The 17,998-nt window shown below is 48.0% G+C and overlaps 1 protein-coding gene across 1 annotated transcript in view; it reads right to left on the bottom strand.

The window, feature by feature from the left end:
• Positions 1-1,582: 1,582 nt before the first annotated feature.
• MAP6 (microtubule associated protein 6) overlaps positions 1,583-17,998 on the bottom strand; it is a 62,575-nt gene continuing 46,159 nt past the window's right edge. The window contains exons 2-3 of the mRNA XM_060104804.1: positions 4,105-4,318; positions 1,583-1,783 (exon numbers count right to left, since the gene is read on the bottom strand). Coding sequence (XP_059960787.1) covers positions 1,583-1,783; positions 4,105-4,318 — 415 coding nt within the window. The remainder of the gene's footprint in view (positions 1,784-4,104; positions 4,319-17,998) is intronic.

Genomic DNA, 17,998 nt, shown 5'->3' with positions numbered 1-17,998 from the left:
ACCACTTTTATTACAAAAGGAAAGTACGCCTGAGCAGAGGCTGGTGTCACCCAACAGCCCAGCGATTTCAGATTGCCGGCGATAGGAAGCTCCCTGGGGACATGGGAAATAAAGAGTACTGAGCAACCTACACGCCGCCACGGGGCTTGCAGATGTAATTTTTCTGGTAGGTATGTGAGATCTTTCCACAACTCCCTGGCTAATGCCTACAACATAACTCCAGCACAGCTGCCACTGGCAGCATTGGCCACACAGACACGAGACACACAACGCAGGGAGAGCTGCTTTTATTCAGACATGAGGTCAAAACTGCTTGCTAATCACACAGCAGGGAACTTTCCTCATCTTAGGCTAAGTCATAGAAATTTCCCATAACCTGGAGTTCAGCATCTCCTGTCCTCTCTGGAGAACAGAGCAAGAAGAGTCCAGGCAGGAACAGTAAACATTCTCACAGTAGCCACTACATCTGCTGCCTGCTGTGTGTTTCTCAGAAGCAAGAAAGCCACATTCTAAATACACTATCCTTACACCTTGCACTTTCTTCCTCAGTCCTCTGTAACCAGTCACTTCGCAAAATCCGCAGCACCGGATAGGCGGAGAGTTAACAGGAAAACAATCTCCTCATTTTTTTTTTTTTTTTTTTTTTTTTTTGCGGTATGCGGGCCTCTCACTGTTGTGGCCTCCCCCGTTGCGGAGCACAGGCTCCGGACGCGCAGGCTCCGGACGCGCAGGCTCAGCGGCCATGGCTCACGGGCCCAGCCGCTCCGCGGCATATGGGATCCTCCCAGACCGGGGCACGAACCCGTATCCCCTGCATCGGCAGGCGGACTCTCAACCACTTGCGCCACCAGGGAGGCCCCAATCTCCTCATTTTTGTCATCTTCCTATGATGTCTGGAGTGTACCTACAACACCTAACCTTTTTGCCCTGGCCTAGTTTTGGTCATCAGTGGCGCATCATGTACTTGCTCTACAATTTAAAGCCCACTGATAGGAAACTAAATGCAGTCACGTGTTTCTAACAGAAGAGTCTATGAAAAAATTACTTAAACTTAACAGATACAACTCATTTTATGGACAGGAAGGCCAGAATTTTTTTCTTTGCTTGTTAAATATTTCCACAAATTTTGTCAATTGCTGAAGCCCAGGTCAAGCTTCTAGAGCGCATGAGTTTTGGAAAAGAACACTTTTACCTAAAGTTCAAAATTGATCACTGGCACAGACCCTGGGGAGAAACAGGAGGAGGATGCCCTACATTCATGTCGAAGCACCGCCAGGACGGTTCCCCTGTGGTCCCCGGGCCTCCCTCGGCAGGTATATTCTCCCCCGCCAGGAGGCACCGCCCTGCACACAGGCTCTGGCTGGTCCAGGGGCCCGTGGTGCAGACCTGCTCTAGATCTGCACAGGAGGCAGGCCGCCCAGTCTCGGACACAAGACCCGTCTGTTCAAAGAAACCAAAGAGCTCCTAGGACATTCAGGACCCATGCAGATGGGAAGCCTCTAATCAATTTTGTGGCCTTTTTTGTTGGTTAGTGAAAAAGAAAAAAGAAAAAGGAGAGAGGAAGCAAGGGAAGTGCAGTGCATTACTCTTTAGCCTCAGCCAGCTTGTTGTTCATCTCTGCGTTCTGCTCCTTGTCGGCAGGCGGGTCAGCGCTGGCGCCCTCCGCGCTCTTCTTCTTGGAGGCCCGGCCCAACACCACCTGCTTGTCTTTGGCCTTCCTCAGGGGCTTATGGCTCGCTGAGGTCTTTTTTGGTTTGGAACTCTGGAGACTAGGTTTCTCCACCTGCACGGAGAGACAGACAGACAGACGGCGAACAGAAACACAGAAGGGGAGGGAGTAGGAGGGCAAATTTAGAGAGAAGACGTGATGAGTGAAAGGATAACAGTAACAACACAGGACTCGGAGGGGCATGGCATGTAAAGCCTCTCAGGGACGCTAGGGCATCTGGCATCTCCCCTCTGAAGCCCCTGGTCAGCCGTTCTGGCCGCCCTCTCGCTGGCCACACTGGCTCCCGCCGCCAGCCCTCGCCCTGGGCCCCGCCAGGTGGACGGTGTTCTGTGATGCACTCCCTGCTGCCCCTGCCCGCGGGAGGACTGTACCTCCCCATCCTGCTCAACTCAGGCAGGCCACGTGAGTAGCTTTAGGCAACGAGATGTGAGCAGAGGTGACGGGTCACCTCCAGACAGAAGATCAAGAGTCAGCCTGTGCTTCCCAATGTGCCCCTTTCCTCTGCCACAGAGAGGTTGTTCCTCACCCTGAGTTCCAGATGGAAGAGGTGCCGAGGAAAAGAGCTGCAGCCCACCCACGGTGGGCCCATACTGGTAAGAAATAAACCTTTGTTGGGCTTTGCTGGTGGCGCAGTGGTTGAGAGTCCGCCTGCCGATGCAGGGGACACGGGTTCGTGCCCCGGTCCGGGAAGATCCCACATGCCACGGAGCAACTAAGCCTGTGAGCCATGGCCACTGAGCCTGCGCGTCCGGAGCCTGTGCTCCGCAACGGGAGAGGCCACAGCGGTGAGAGGCCCGCGTACCGCAAAAATAAATAAATAAATAAATAAACCTTTGTTGATGGAAGACACTGAGATTCTGGGCGGTTTACTACCACAGCAGGAGCTGGCCTTTCCTGTTGCTGAGCTCCTGTGCACAAATGTCCTCACTGAGAGGCTTGGGCGGGCAGTCTCGCCCAGTGAGGCCTTCAGCGCTGTCCAGCCATCCCCTCCTCCCCTCTGGCTGGCTCCCCAGACGGTCTTCCCCAGAGCTGCTCTTCAAGCCCACTTCACTCTCCCCAAGCTACCTCCTGCTAGTTCTGCCCCCTCATTCCTGGAAGATGGTCTTTTTTTCTCTTTCTCAAGAGAAAGAGCCACTGGGTATGATCCCTCAATATGCCACCCTCCTCTCACCCACCTCTGGATTTACTTTCTCCAATCTTCCCTCCCTCCTCTACTAGAATCTTGTTTTGTCCAAAGTCAACCCCATGTCCTGGGTCCCACTTCATCTGTGGAAGGTGGACAGAGATGATGTTGGGCCTCACAGGCTGGGTCATCCACTCAATGAAGTCTAGGGGTTTTCAGTCACCCCTGACCTGTAAATAAGGTAACCGATCGTCCTGGTTTGCCCAGGACTGAGGGCTTTCATGGAATATGGAATTTTCAATGCTTCATCTGGAGTAGTCCAGGCAAACTGGGCTGGGTAGTTGCCTTACCTGTAAACCAGTCCTGGGCCAAAGAGGAAACTCCACTTGACTGCAAGACTTTAGGGCAAAGCAGAGCAAAGGCTCTCAGGTTTTCAGACTTTTACTGCTATTATAGAGAGGAGAGCTGATATTTGCACAATTCCGTATGGCTTGACATCATAGAATAAGCTATGGCATGTATGATTCCTGTCTCAGCAGCGGAGTCCCCAACATGATTCTCCCTCTCATGAATGCATATTGCGATGCAAATAAGGCAAAGCTCTGTTGTCATTGGAAAATCCCTGAATCCACTGTAACTTACTTAGAAATGAAAATCATTCACAAACTGTTTATTATAGTAACAAATTACTTGGAACACATCTTGCAGCTGATGTGACAGGTGTATTGTGACAGACTGAGAATTGTTGCTGGCTGGAGGGAAAGGATAACAAAAGGCAGGTGGTTTTTAGGGATTTGGGAGGTAAAGAAGTGTCCAGTGATTGGAGCTGAGGATGAGGCAGGGGCTAGGTGGGAAAGAAGTCAAGCAAGGAAGCCTCCAAGGCTGGGTCAGCACTTCAGGGGCAAAAGCACAGTTATTTTAAGACAAGGGGATTTAGGGCTCATGTGAGATTTTCTGCCATTTTGCGGGGGGCTTCTCAAAATCAGAAGCTAGTTCTCTGGAAACCTACCAGTCCTTAAGCTGTTTTCATTTTAGGTAATGTTCCTTCAAAAATTCAGTTTGAATTTAGCAAAGGTCCCTGGTAAGAAGCCCCTCTGTCTCTGTGTGCTGTGAAGGAAAGGAGGGGCTTTAAAGAAGCCCTTGGGGGTGGGGCCAGATTTGGCAGTACCCCCTTCCCCACCCCCCAATCTCTGCTGCAGTTAACCCCTCCATGCCAGACAGTGCTGATGGGTCCCCAGAAGTTCAGTCTCACCTTTGGCGGTTCCTTGAAAGGCTCACTGTAGAGGCTGCGTATTCTTCTGCGATCAATGACCTTATTGTCAGCTGGGGTTGGCTTATTGGCCTCCCCTTTGAACTGGGCGCTGTAGCTGGTCTCATGAGCCATCTTATCATCCGGGGGCTTGTATTGGGGCTTGGCTTTTATGGGTTTCACAGGCTTGATGTCAGTCCATGCTCTGAATTCATTCCTGCAAATCAAAGAAGGCCTAAGTGATATGATACATCCTATATCCAGAAGCAGTGCTCTCACACAGGGCGGCAAGCACAGCGGGTTCTCAGTTAGTGCTTGTCGTGCTGACTGATGTGTGGCTGAAGAGTGAACTCACTCTCTCCTCCTGTGTAAGTGTAAGTGTTCCTTCCTGCCCGGTCAAGGCAGGTTGTGACAACAGCAGCAGTACTTAGAGAAAGAGCGTGGGCTCCCAGCTCCCACTGTGTGACCATGGACAGGCAGCTCTCATCTTTAGGCCTCATTTTCACAATACCTAAAATGAGGCTGAAAAAATTCAATCCATTCAGTCATTTATGAGTTCAACACATGTGACCGAATGCTGCTGTGTGTGAGGTTAGAGAGCTGCGACTGTTAAATGAGACAATGTGTTGGACACTGTGCCTGGTACGTTGTGGCCAAATGAAAAAGTGCCAGGTCTGATTGAATTATTTATAGTGAGGTGGATGGACCTAGAGTCTGTCATACAGGGTGAAGTAAGTCAGAAAGAGAAAAACCAATACCGTATGCTAACACATATATATGGAATCTAGAGAAAAAAAAAAAAGGTTCTCAAGAACCTAGGGGCAGGACAGGAATAAAGACACAGACTTAGGGAATGGACTTGAGGACACGGGGAGGGGGAAGGATAAGCTGGGACGAAGTGAGAGAGCAGCATGGACATATATACACTACCAAATGTAAAATAGATAGCTAGTGGGAAGTAGCCACATAGTACAAGGAGATCAGCTCGGTGCTTTGTGACCACCTAGAGGGGTGGGATAGGGAGGGGGGGAGGGAGACGCAAGAGGGAGGGGATATGGAGATATATGTGTACATATATCTGATTCACTTTGTTATACAGCAGAAACTAACACACCACTGTAAAGCAAATATACTCCAATAAAGATATTAAAAAAAAAGACCTCTACCAAAAAAAAAACAATAACTAACCATAAAAAAAAAAAAACAAGCCAGTTCTGTTCCTTCCTTTGTCATGATGAAGATGCTCTGTAACCCTGAATCTTTAAAGTTAATACTTCTCTTCAATAGCAGAGGGCTTGCTTCTTGTGCTACCTGAACCTTAACAATCTCAATCACTTTAGATGAAAATCCTTATGAAATGTCTAAATGCCTGCAGATCATAAATAAGCAAAATGTACTGAACACAACTGGATGTCACCATGGGGACTTGTGTTGGGATACATGATGTGTAAGAGAGTCTTGGTGGGTTTGGTGTGGATGGCTATTGGTCCTTACCCTAAATGATCCCTATCTGGTGTTTTTGAGTCAGTGTGTCAGTTTGCTCGTTCATAGCAATCTCTCTCCTGGTTTCTAATCAGCCATATCTGATCTGTTACAGGACTGGAGAGTAGATGGTGACAGTGTTCAAAACAGGGTAAAATAGGGCTTCCCTGGTGGCGCAGTGGTTGAGAGTCCGCCTGCCTATGCAGGGGACATGGGTTCATGCTCCGGTCCGGGAAGATCCCACATGCTGCGGAGCGGCTGGGCCCGTGAGCCATGGCCGTTGAGCCTGTGCATCCGGAGCCTGTGCTCCGCAACGGGAGAGGCCGCAACAGTGAGAGGCCCGCGTACCGCAAAAAAAAAAAAAAAAAAAAACAGGGTAAAATAAATGTCGCTGCTGATGTAGGCCACAGGGTCCATCCTGTTTGTTGAGTGCAAGACATTCAATACATAAGCTCTGTGGCTCTGAGGTCTTTATCAGTGAGAAGTTGTGTTGTGGGAAAGGAAGAGCCACTGTACGAATATCTGTGGAGTGAGGCTCTCCAACACCCTCTCTCATCCTCATGGTAACTCCCTCCTTCAGGGCTCAGACATGAGTGCCACAAACAACAGGCCACAGGGGACAGTAGAGAGAGCTCAGGCTGCCAAGGAGACACACGAATTCTAGCCCTAGCTCTGCCTCTAGGTAGATGCTGAGCAGGCCTCTCCCCTCTCTGAGCCTTAGTTTCCTCATCTGTCAAAAAAAGAATTGACCAGACAATGTCCTTATAATGTCCTTCAGGCTCTGAGGGTCTCTGAGCTGATAAAGCTGGTTTGGTAACATTGAGCCGTATCCTGGTCATTTGGGCTCCTGAGGGGCACTGGCTCATGTGTGAGCAGACTGACGACAGTTTCTTAAGAGATCCTCCCGAAGCTTTAGACTTGCCTTTCCAGTGCAGTTGGACCTACTTCTAAATGCCCCACCAACTCAAACTCAGCATCCCTAGAACCAAATCATCTTGTCTCCCCTGCCAAGTTGTCTTCTCTTCTTGGATTCCCTCACTGCTCCATTGCACTCATTCATTCATTCATTTATTCATTCATTTATAAAACATTTACTGAGTGCTTAAGGTCTGACTGGCAGGATGAACTCAAGGTGTGGGAGAGGGAGGGACTGGAGTTTACTCCAGGACAATAAGATAGGCTCCATGAAGGAGGAGGGAGTGGGGAGCACAAGGGAGGAGCTCCTGCACCAGCCCGGGAGTTGGGGGGTGGGTTCTGGAAGGAGTCACGGAGGTTGACAGGGAGCTGGCTGAACGTGGCGGGGCGGGTTTCCAGGCAGAATGGGGGGCATACAAAGAGGCTCACGAGAGGCCCGGCGCCCCAGGAGGACCCGCGGGCAGCTCGCGGCTGGGCTGAAGCTTGGTGGGGAAGGACAGGAGAGGCTGGGCAGGTCATGAAGGTCCTGCCAGCCACGCCAAGGGGATGGTCTGGACTGTAACAAGAAGTTGCCAGATGAGTTCAAGCCATGGATGCATGTGGCCAGATTCTTCTTGGGGAAGAGAACTTTGGTGAATGGAGACAGAGAGGGAGGGGTGGAGTGGGAGGCCAGAAGGGATGTGCAGTGAGCCGGGAGGAAAGCGGAGGCCTGAACCAGGATCGTGGCAGTGGGGACAGAACACGGCACTGAGTCGAGGGAAATGGGCGGGACTCGAATATGGCTGAGCTGAGGGAGGCCAGGCTTGGAGAGATATTTGGGTTTGTGGGTGGGGACACTACCCCCTGAGCCGTGGAACCTGGGAAGAGAGGGGATTTGGGAGGAGGGTTGAGACTCTCCTGATTCTGTTAATGGCAGCCACCTACTTGGCTTCAAGGCTGCTTTTTGATCCTCTCCTCCCCTCCTCCTCCTCCCCCCGTTTGCCTCTGTAGCCTCAACCAGTTACCATGACCCGACTTCTGAGCCATTTTGGCTCTACACACAGGCCCAGTGCTGGCCTGGGCTGCCTCTGGGGCTCGGGCCCCATTACCTGCCTGAGGCGCCAGGACTCCCTTCCTTCCTCCTACCCTCGGGCCCTGATACTTGGCCTGCATCTCCCAGTAGCCAAAGCAGTAACAACCTGGCTCCCAAAATACGATGGCAGAAACCTGGATTCTCTGCTCCCACCCCTGCCTGCCCGCCTGCTTGCAGAATGAGGGCTGAGATAGGTATACACTGGCCCCAAGCACTGATTCTGGGTCATTTCTCCCAGGCCAGCTTCTGCAGCTTTCTCTCTCTCTCTGCAGCGGCCCCTGTGGGCTGGCAAGTGTCTCTCTGTGAGCATTGTCCATGGGACGTGTCCTTGTGGGGACAGCTTGGTCACCCTGGTCTTGAACAACTTTGGTACATCATCTTCACGTGGGATGTGTTAATGAGTCCCATAATAAGTTCACTGTACTTATAACAGGCTATTAGGTTTAAACCCAGATTCTATTACCTAGAACTTTCTTTGAACTCTCCACAAAACCTTCCCCAGCCACATGGAACAATTAATCATATGTCATAAAAAAATTATGTACCATTCATTAGTCACCTCTTATAAGCTGGAAGGTTGTTTTGGTTTTGTATATTCTCTATAATCCTTACAAAAACTTTGAAAGGAAGCAGTATTATTTCCCTTTTATGAAAGAGGGTCACCAAGGCTCAGAGAGGTTAAGTGGCTTGCATAAGGCCACACAGCTGGAAAATAGCAGAGCTGATTCTCAGCCCAGGTCTGTTGGGCTCCACAGCCCACATCCTTCCCACTGCACTCGGACAACATGCTGGAGCTGCAGTGTGCTGGCGGCCCTCACTGGAGATGCTTGTGCAGGCTCTGGCCTGCTGTCTGCAATGCTGTGGAGGGTTTATATAACACAGACTGGACAGAGAATACCTGAGCTCCCCCAGCCCTGAGATGCTCCTCCCAGAGCAGTACGGGCCACACTCTCAGGTCAGTCATGTCCAGTTCCTTTTGCCACGAGTTCATGGTCCCCTGTAACCATCAACTCCCCTTTCTGTGCAACCAGATTTCAGCTTGATCATTCATTCATTCATTTGTTTGGCATTTGCCAAACTCCAGCCATGGCCATGGCATGTGGCCCACAGAGAGGAGGAAGCCAAGGTTGAGGTCTCTAGAGTTTAGTGAGTCAGGGTCTGTCCATGTGTGACCCTAAGAAAAGGCAGAATGAAGCAAATGGGACAGAGATCAGAAGGACAGAGGGGAAAGGATGCTTTATTCTGAGGGGTGAAGTGGGGAAGGGGGCACTGAAGGATGCAGATAGAGAAGTGGGTGGGGGGAATCAGGCAGCAGTGAGGTATTTGGGGCAGGTTCACAGAGCAGCTGAACCACTCAGGGAGCGGGAGGGTGGGGCTCTTGGAGGGATGGCAAGGTGACGGGGCAGGCAGGAGCTAGGAGCAGGCTGTACAGAGCCTGGAATGTCATGCCTGGATGCTAGTGGGAGGGCTGGGGAGCCGCTGAACACTCCTGAGCGAGGCAGCACTATTCCTATTCCTCCATTGACGGTGTCCTCCTCCCCTCAGACTGTCCCAAGTTTAGTTATTCTTCAAGGCCCAGCTCAGGGCTCTCCCCTTTCAGGAAGCCCTCCTGGACTACTCAGCCCAAAGTCTCCCAGCTCTTGGCTCCTGGACCCTCTACTGTACTGTACTGTCCAACTTTGTGGTTACCTAGCCGTTTCACATTCTTTAATTCTTTCATGAGTCCGTTTGTCTCTCTCGAGGGATAAGATATATAACAGAAAACTCATGACAGAACTCTCCTTCAAGTCCAATCTCATTTGCGTGGCTGCAGAGGGATATCCTTTAACTTACCCTGTATCAGACTACAGGTTAGGGGCCTGGCTGGGCCAGGACCTCAGTCCTCACCTGCCTGCCAGGGCCCTTCCCTCCCCCTGGGCCATCATTCAGAGCCACACTCCATATCTTTCCTACATTATTCTCAGGATTGAAGGGTTTGGCATTCAGTAGGTATTTACTAGAAACAGCTGTTATTTGATTTCCTTTCTGGTCAGCAACTGGCCCTCCCCCTGAGCCCCTCCTGCCGAGCCCCTCCTGCCTGCCTAGGTGGTGCAGCGCTTGCTCCTTGGAGACAAGCGAACGTCTTATGCTTCTATCCGGTGCCCATCATGCTGAAATGATGATGGTCTCACAAACTTGTCTCCTGCCTTAGCCAGAGGCCATTTTCACCAGGAACTGAGCTCTGTTTATCTGTGTTTCCCTGCTGCCCTGAATAGCATAGAGCAAAACATCCAAGAAACATTTGGAGAATCAAAGAAAATCAAGGGTTCTGTTCTACTACAGAGACTTGTGAAGGCTGCTCACACGTGGGGTTTCTATTACCGCTTAAACCACGCCCCTAAAACCCATGAGCCGCAAGTCTTAAGTTCTTGTCGGGAAGAGTTTCCCTTATGAAAGTAAACATGCCAAGTCACCCAAGCTTCCACAGAATCCATCCTCCCTAGATTGACAGGAGGCACCTAGCGCCCCTGCTGAGTGAAGCTGCCTCAGGTGGGAAAGGGGCTGGCTGGGGGCAGCGGCACGGAGAATCAGGACAGGGAAGGAGAGGAAAACTTAACAAACACTTGCCCAGCACCTACTTGTTAACCCTACTTTAGCCTTTGAACACCCTGTGTGGTCACTGTTATTCACCCCATGCTGTGTGTGAGGAACTGAGCACGGGGAAATGAAGGGACGCCAAGCCAAGCCAGTACAAGCCAGTACATAGTCAGGCAGTTACTGGACCGCAGTCTGCCTGACTCAAAGGCCTTGTTCTATCCGCTCCTCCACACTTGGGGGTGGGTGTGTAACCCACCTCAAGCTCATAGCGACTTTGGATCCTGGCAGCAAACACAAAAAAAGCACTGCCCTTCAGCCTGTCTGGTACACACCACAGTGAGGCTCTGGGCAAACTGGGAGGATCCACATCTGCAGGCTGCTGCGCTGGCCTCCCAGAGATGTTCCTCATGCCAAGGCTTCTCCTGTATTGGGATGTAAGGAAGTCATGGGGATAGGATGATCCAACCACATTGCCAAGGCCTCAGTGTCCCCTAGATGGACCCCATCACTTGAGGCTTAGGGCATCACTGATATCTTAATAACCCCTGCAGGGGCAGAGAATGGGTTTGGGACTATGATGCCCCTCTGTGGGTGAGTCAGCTGCACAGAGAAGTGGCTCCACTGCTATGTTCAGGTCTGGGCATAAGGACTCCTTACAGGACTCCGCTGATGGCCCCTGTGTGCTGGGGAAACCTATGGAGGGGAGCCTGGGCCGGCCCCCAAGCCCCAGCCAGGGATGGCGGAGCCAGGCCCGGTGTGAGCCGTCTCGGTGTGTGGGGACTTGGTGGACAAGATGTTCCTGGGCTGCTCCCTCGGGACCTTCAAATCACAGCATAATCACGCTTAGAGCAGCTGCTGAAGTAGAGCTTTTGGATTGTGCTGACCAGGCAGAGTTTTTAAAGGAGCCAACAAATGCTCTACCTTCACCTCCTCCTGTCCAGCCCCTGTGCCCACCTCACCTGGGCCCTCAACACCTCCTCTCCCTGGACCACAGCATCAGGATCCTGGTCCCCATCTCCTCACTTGGAGCCACCCAAGACGTGCTGCAGGACTAATCTGCTCGGCTGTGAGCACACTCTCCCCTATGGGAACACCTTAGCAGTTCCCAGTGTCCTAAAGGACCAAGTCCCAGCTAAGGTCCCTTCTAGTTGCCACGTGTCACGATTCCTTAGGATGATAGGCAGAGCCCTGTGACTTGGCCCCAAGTGACCATTCCAGCCTCATTTCTCTATCTTCATCAGTCATCCGCATCATCACTGAGCAAGTGTTTTCTGCATGCCAGGTTCTCTGACTGCACTGTCTTATGCTGTCCTCACGACACTGTGCCACGGGTACCGTCACCGACTCTGCCCAGGAGGACTCCACACCGCCCTTCCCCAGACACAGACTGCACTTTCCTGCTGTGCTGTTCCCCTTCCTGGCACGCTATTCCGTCCACACCTCCAGTTGCTGAAGCATTACATGACCTTCCGTGACAGGATCCAGTGCTCTCCCCTCCAGGGAGTCCCCAGACCCACTGCTGAATCAGGCCTTCCTCCTCTGACCTTCATCTCTTGGTAGCACTCACTGTCCTCCAGCTTGTCCTAGGCCACCTGTGTAGATATCTTCCTTCCCTCCCAGACTGTGCCCTTGTTGAAGGTCAGGACTGTCTTTCTGCATCTGTGTAATCCTCACTGTGCCCTGGACAGGGATTCAGAATGCAGCCTCCACCTCACCCCTGTGAACAGCTAAACAGGAAGTCCCTGGGCTGCCCCAGCCAGGGAGGGGGCATAAAGTTGCTACACGAGCATCTCATGGCATATGTACCACTTCTCATAGTATGTCCACAAATTCCTTGACATTCTTCCCTTAGGTGGAGTTTAATTCCCCGCCCCTTGAATGTGATTGGACTTAGTGACTTGCTTCCAACAAACAGAATACGGTGGAAGTGATGGTATGTAGCACCCGAGACTGCACCACAAAGTCACTGTAGCCTCGTCCTTGCTCTCCCTCTCTTGGATCACTCAGCCTGGGGACAGCATGCTGCCACGTCACGAGGACACTCAAACAGCCCCTAGGGAGAGGTCCATGTGGCAAGGAACCGAGCCTCCTGCTAAAAGCCATATGAGTGACCCATCCTGGAAGTGGACCCTCAGCCCCACGCAACCGTTCAGGGGACCTCACAAGAGACCCTGAGCTAGAACTCCCCAACTGAGCTGTTCCTGGATTTCTGACCCTCAGAAGCTGTCTGAGATCATTAACGTTTGTGGGCCTAAGCTGCTAAGTTTTGGAGTAATCTGTTACATAGCAATAAATTCTAATACAGACTCTAATCAGAAATTATTCTTCCCATCGAAAGGAGTTTTAAAAACCCAGGGTTCAGGTCAGCAAGGCAGAGAGCACTGGTGTGAGCAGAGCCCAGGAAGTTCAAGTTCCCAGCAGAGCTGTGGCATCAAGTGAATAGAGACAGTCATGCTCCTGTTGTAAGAACCTGAGGGGGAACATTTTGCAGCCTTCACTAGAGGTAGCAAAGCCTCCTATGCAGCAAAGCTGGTTAAGAAATACGTGCCTGGGGGCCTGGTCACAAGCAGAAACAAAGAAACTCAGGCCCTTACAGGAGAAAATGATGCCTCAGTGCACACAGCACATGCCAGGGCTCAGGGAAGCACAGGCCGAGGGCAGGGAAGTGGGAACAAGCATAGAACCTGGGCCAGAAGAGAGTCGGTGGTTCCCTGGCAAGAACACAGGCTCTGGAATAAGATAAACCTGGGTGCCATCTTGGCTCTAACCCTCCAGTCAGTCCCTCACTTGCTCTGAACTTCAGTGAGCTCATTTGGAAAGGATTTGCTCAAGGCCTGTTTCACAGGATTGATGTGGGGTTAAATGAGAACGTATTAGTTGCAGAAGACCTGAACATCAGAATGACCAAGTCTATGGTGGATAACTGTATCATAATGTATTTGGTTTTCATTACAGAGTCACGTGCTCAAGAAAAATGATTGAACATCTTCATTGCAGTCACGAAGCTGGAAATGCAGTGTGAAAGCCAGATGCTGCTCCCGCCTCACTGACCTTGCAATTAGTGGGAAGGTCTAAACAATTACACAGATATCAAATATCTGTCCAGCTATTGTTTTTTCTGACCACTGCAGTCAACAGTTTGGTGCCCAATGTGGACAAAATTTGGACAGAAGCTTCCAGTGGCAGGTTCATTTCTGAATGCACTTCACGTTAGACTTGAACAAAGTAGCATTCAATGAATGCCTGATTAATTGAATCTCCAATACTGAGGGCCCACTATAAGCAGATGTTCACTCCTTAAGGCCTTGTCCCACTTAAGCACATTTTCTTGCCGTAACTCAAGGGGAGATATTGAAAGAGAAGTTACAGAGGGAGAGACTGAAGACAGGAGAGAGCTGGGTGATTGATGAAGCCAGGTCTCAGAAGAGGAAGGGGGGAGGCATCAGGAGAATGCAGAGAGGGTTTGGCTTTGGAGAGACGGTGTTGTAAAAGAAGAGAATAGAGGCTGGTTCTTCATTTCTCATTTGGAAAAGCCTGACATTTACAAGAAACAATGAAACAGAAGCATAGAAGGACAATTTTACTGCTGTGAAGAATATCTACATGTGTTAATTAGTACAAATCACCTCTTGACAGAAGTGGAGTCTTAGAATAATAGATTATTGCCAACTACAATCACATATAAATTCTACTTCTCTGCCCATAAGCCCCAGATTTATTTATTATGTGTCTAAGTCCTTGGGAAAGATACTTCTTTCCCCACTCTCTTGACAACGAAATTTTCAACAACATTCCTCAACTGCTTTATGAAGGAAGAAAACCACCCTTTTAAATCTTAATGGTTTAAAATCTTCCTGTAGATTTTCATCAGTAATTTATGTTGCCATGGAAACATTGTCTTTGTTCAAAAATCGTGTCCACACTTGTTATATTAAAGTGTTCTAGAAGAAGGGAAGCAGGCTCCTTATTGAACTCAGGTGGAAGCAGTCAGCGAATGCTGTGGGTTGCCAAGCTATTGTCAGGAGTTGGTTAAAGGAAGTAGGGTTTGTAGATTAAAAAGAAAAGAACATCCCTGGGCCTGGTGGGTTGCAGGGGGCTTAGAGAGGCTTCTTCCTCCTTCTAGGGGGAGTAGATGATTGCTTCTTCCCGCTAGAGATGACTGGGTCAAGAGAGGAGTTTTATGATCTATGCATGTATATGTACTGCATGCATCTTTCAGCTTCTTTTGTGTGAAAGGGAATCTTATAGAGAATGCCAACATTCTAATCATTTAGGATTGCTCTTCTTATCCATTAAAACCCAATAAACACATGCACACCATGTGTGAGTTTTTTTTGAAATGAGGAAAGCACACACTGGGCAAAAAACTTGTCAGTATATAAGGTTTGAAGCTTATCGAATGTGAACGGAGAATGAGAGGAAAAGAATCCTCCTTTCCCTTCCATGGAAAGATCTAGCATGGGCATCAGTTGGCAATGACAGGTGTCGGGATGTGGGTTCCCCTCATTAGGTAAATGGCTCATTCTGCAGCTAACTGCTGTCCCAGTCTGTCACGGGCTGCATGGGGCTCACAGGCCCCCGTGCACCTGGGAAACAGTGCCTCACACAGAGAAAGCCATGTGCACGATATATATGAGTATGATATATATGAATTATGAGTACAGATAGTTAAAAATGAAAACTGCTCAAAGTAGGAGTCAGTTTGATTCTACACAAATTAATTTAGGTTGCAGTGTCTAGCAGGCACTACGCTAGGAACTGTCGGGAAGAAAAAGGGTCCAAAATAAGAAACCTATAGTTGGCAGAGGTGGAGGATAAGAGTGGGGGAACGTGGTAGTTAAAGTAAGTGCACATACAAATACACCTCACGTAGAAAAGAGTAAGAGCTAGATGAGAGGTTATAAGAAAATTACAGTTCCCTTTCCCTGCTTGCCAGCCCCCACTTTCGCATTATTGTCTGCGTTTATTATTCGCAGGAATGCAGGGGTTGTTGTGCTACAAGACCATAGTTATCTGGTTGAGGCTGCTCTCTTCTGGATGTTTGGGTCCCCAAGGACCTGTGTCCATTACTTGCAGAAAGATGGTTCCTAAGACAGGAAATGGGAACATTGCGAGTTGCCCTGAAAGCGGGGAAAGAGTGCTGCCTCCTTCTGGGTAAACCTAGAATTCTGGGAGGACACTCCTATGAGATGATCTATAAAAAGTGCCAAGGACATTGTATGATACAGCCAGTGAAGTGCTCAATAAATCCAGGTTTCCTCAGTCTTTGCTCTGTGTATAGGAGGGACTTGATGAATTTTTTTTTAAACAAATAAAGCTGGTGCTGAAGATAATATCATTTTATGACTTCTTGAGGCCTATGCTAATTTACTCTTTAAAGTGTAGCTCCATTACAAGGAAATACTAGGAACAACTTTGCGTCATTAAACTTGACAATATAGATGAAATGGACAAATTCTTAGAAAGATGCAAATCACAAAAGCTGACTCAAAAAAGAAATAGAAAATCTGAATAAATGTATATCAAGTAAAGAAATGAATTAGTCACTTAAAGTCTTTCCACAAAGAAAATCCAGCCCCTGGTGATCTTCTATCAAGCATTAGAATTAAAATTCATATTGTTGAACTCTATAAAATATTAAGGAACAAATAAACACCCAGCCTAGGGCTTCCCTGGTGGCACTGTGGTTGAGAGTCCGCCTGCCGATGCAGGGGACGCAGGTTCGTGCCCTGGCCTGGGAAGATCCCACATGCCGCAGAGCGGCTGGGCCCGTAAGCCATGGCCGCTGAACCTGCGCGTTTGGAGCCTGTGCTCCGCAACGGGAGAGACCACAACAGTGAGAGGCCAGCGTACCGCAAACAACAACAACAACAAAAACAAAAACACCCAGGCTAACAATCTCTTTTCAAAATAGAGGACGAGAGAACACTTCCTAACTCATTTTAAGATGGGTAAAATCACGTATTACCCTGATACCAAGCCAGTCAAACACGTTTTAAGAAAACTATAGGCCAATATTACTCATGAATATAGATATTAAAACCCTTAACAAAAGATTAGCAAATCAAATCCAGCAACATATAAGAAGGTTTAACAAGTGAAGTTTATCCTAGGAATGCAAGCTTGGTTTAAGATACAAAAAAAAAAGAAAAAAAATTAATGTAATATGCCATTTTCATAGAATAAAGAACAGAAACCATATGATCATCTTAATAGATACAGAAAAAATGTTGGACGAAATCTAACACCTTTTCATGATTAAAAAAATCTCAGCAAACTAGGAATAGAAGGGAACTTCCTCAACCTAATAGAGGATATCTACAAAAACCCTACAACTACTATCATACTCTATGGTGAAAGACTTAATGCTTTCCCCTTAAGATAAGGAAAAAGGCAAGGATGTCCACTGTTATCACTTTTAGTCAACATTGTAGTGGAGGCCATAGCCAGTATAATAAAGCAAGATAAAGAAATTAAAGGCATATAGATTAGAAAAGAAGAGTAAAACTGTCATTATTTGCATATAACATGATCTTGTACTTAGAAAATCATCAGGAATCTACAAAAAGTTCTAGAACAAATGAGTGAGTTTAGCAAGGTTACTGGATACACAATGAATATACAAGAATTAATTGTATTTCTATAGACTAGTCTCAGACAACAGGAAAATTAAAAATTTAAAAATCCATTCACAACAGCATCAGAAAGAATAAAATGCTGTGGAATAAGTTTAACAAAAGAAGTGCAATGCCTGAACACTGAAAACTACATAATATTGCTGAGAGAAGTTGAAAACCTAAACAAATGAAGTCATATACAATGTTCATAAATTGGAGGATTTAATATTGCTAAGATGGCAAATCTAGAAATTGATCTATAAATTTCAAAGCAAATATTATCAAGATCTCAGCAGGACTTTTTGTAGAAAATGACAAGCTGATTTTAAAATTTATATAGAAATACAGGAGATCTAGAATTGATAAAAATTTTTTGAGAAAGAAAGTCTGAGTATTTATATTTCCTTATTTCAAAACTTATTATGAAACTATAGTAATCAAGTATGTTACTGGCATAAAAGTAGACACATAGATCTATGAACAAAATAGAGTTCAGAAATTGATCTTTGTATACAGTAGTGTGTTGAAGCTGGCCTATCCTGGCTTACAGAGCTGACTGTCAAATTTTCAGGCATTTGGTGAGCTGATTGTTAAATTATTGGTAGCTTGAAATGAGCCATGTAAGAGTATTCATACCAGGAAATTGGCCAACACTACAAATTAAGCCCCTTCTTTTTCCCAGAGAGTTAGTTGTTAAACATTTACCATCATCCCATTGCTCACATATATGGTCAATTTATTTTTGACAAAGGTGCTAAGGTAATTCAATGGAGGAAAGGATAGTCTTTTCAACAAATGGTGCTGGGAAAACTGGATATCTATATGGAAATAAAATTAATCTCAACCACTACTTTACACCACACACAAGATTTCTCAGATATGACACAAAAGGCAAAAACAATAAAATTTAAAAAATGATAAATTCAATTCATCAAAAATAACATTTTTAGTCTTCAAAAGATACCATTAAGGCAAGGAAAAGACAAATCATAGTCTAAAAGAAAATATTTGCAAAACATATACCTGATTAAAAATTTGTATCCAGGGCTTCCCTGGTGGCGCAGTGGTTGAGAGTCCGCCTGCCGATGCAGGGGACACGGGTTCGTGCCCCGGTCTGGGAGGATCCCACATGCCGCGGAGCGGCTGGGCCCGTGGGCCATGGCCGTTGGGCCTGCGCATCCGGAGCCTGTGCTCCGCAACGGGAGAGGCCACAACAGTGAGAGGCCCATGTAAC

This window comes from Mesoplodon densirostris, chromosome 7, assembly GCF_025265405.1.
Source record: "Mesoplodon densirostris isolate mMesDen1 chromosome 7, mMesDen1 primary haplotype, whole genome shotgun sequence".
NCBI lineage: Eukaryota > Metazoa > Chordata > Mammalia > Artiodactyla > Ziphiidae > Mesoplodon > Mesoplodon densirostris.
This window is presented reverse-complemented; position numbering and strand designations above follow the sequence as displayed.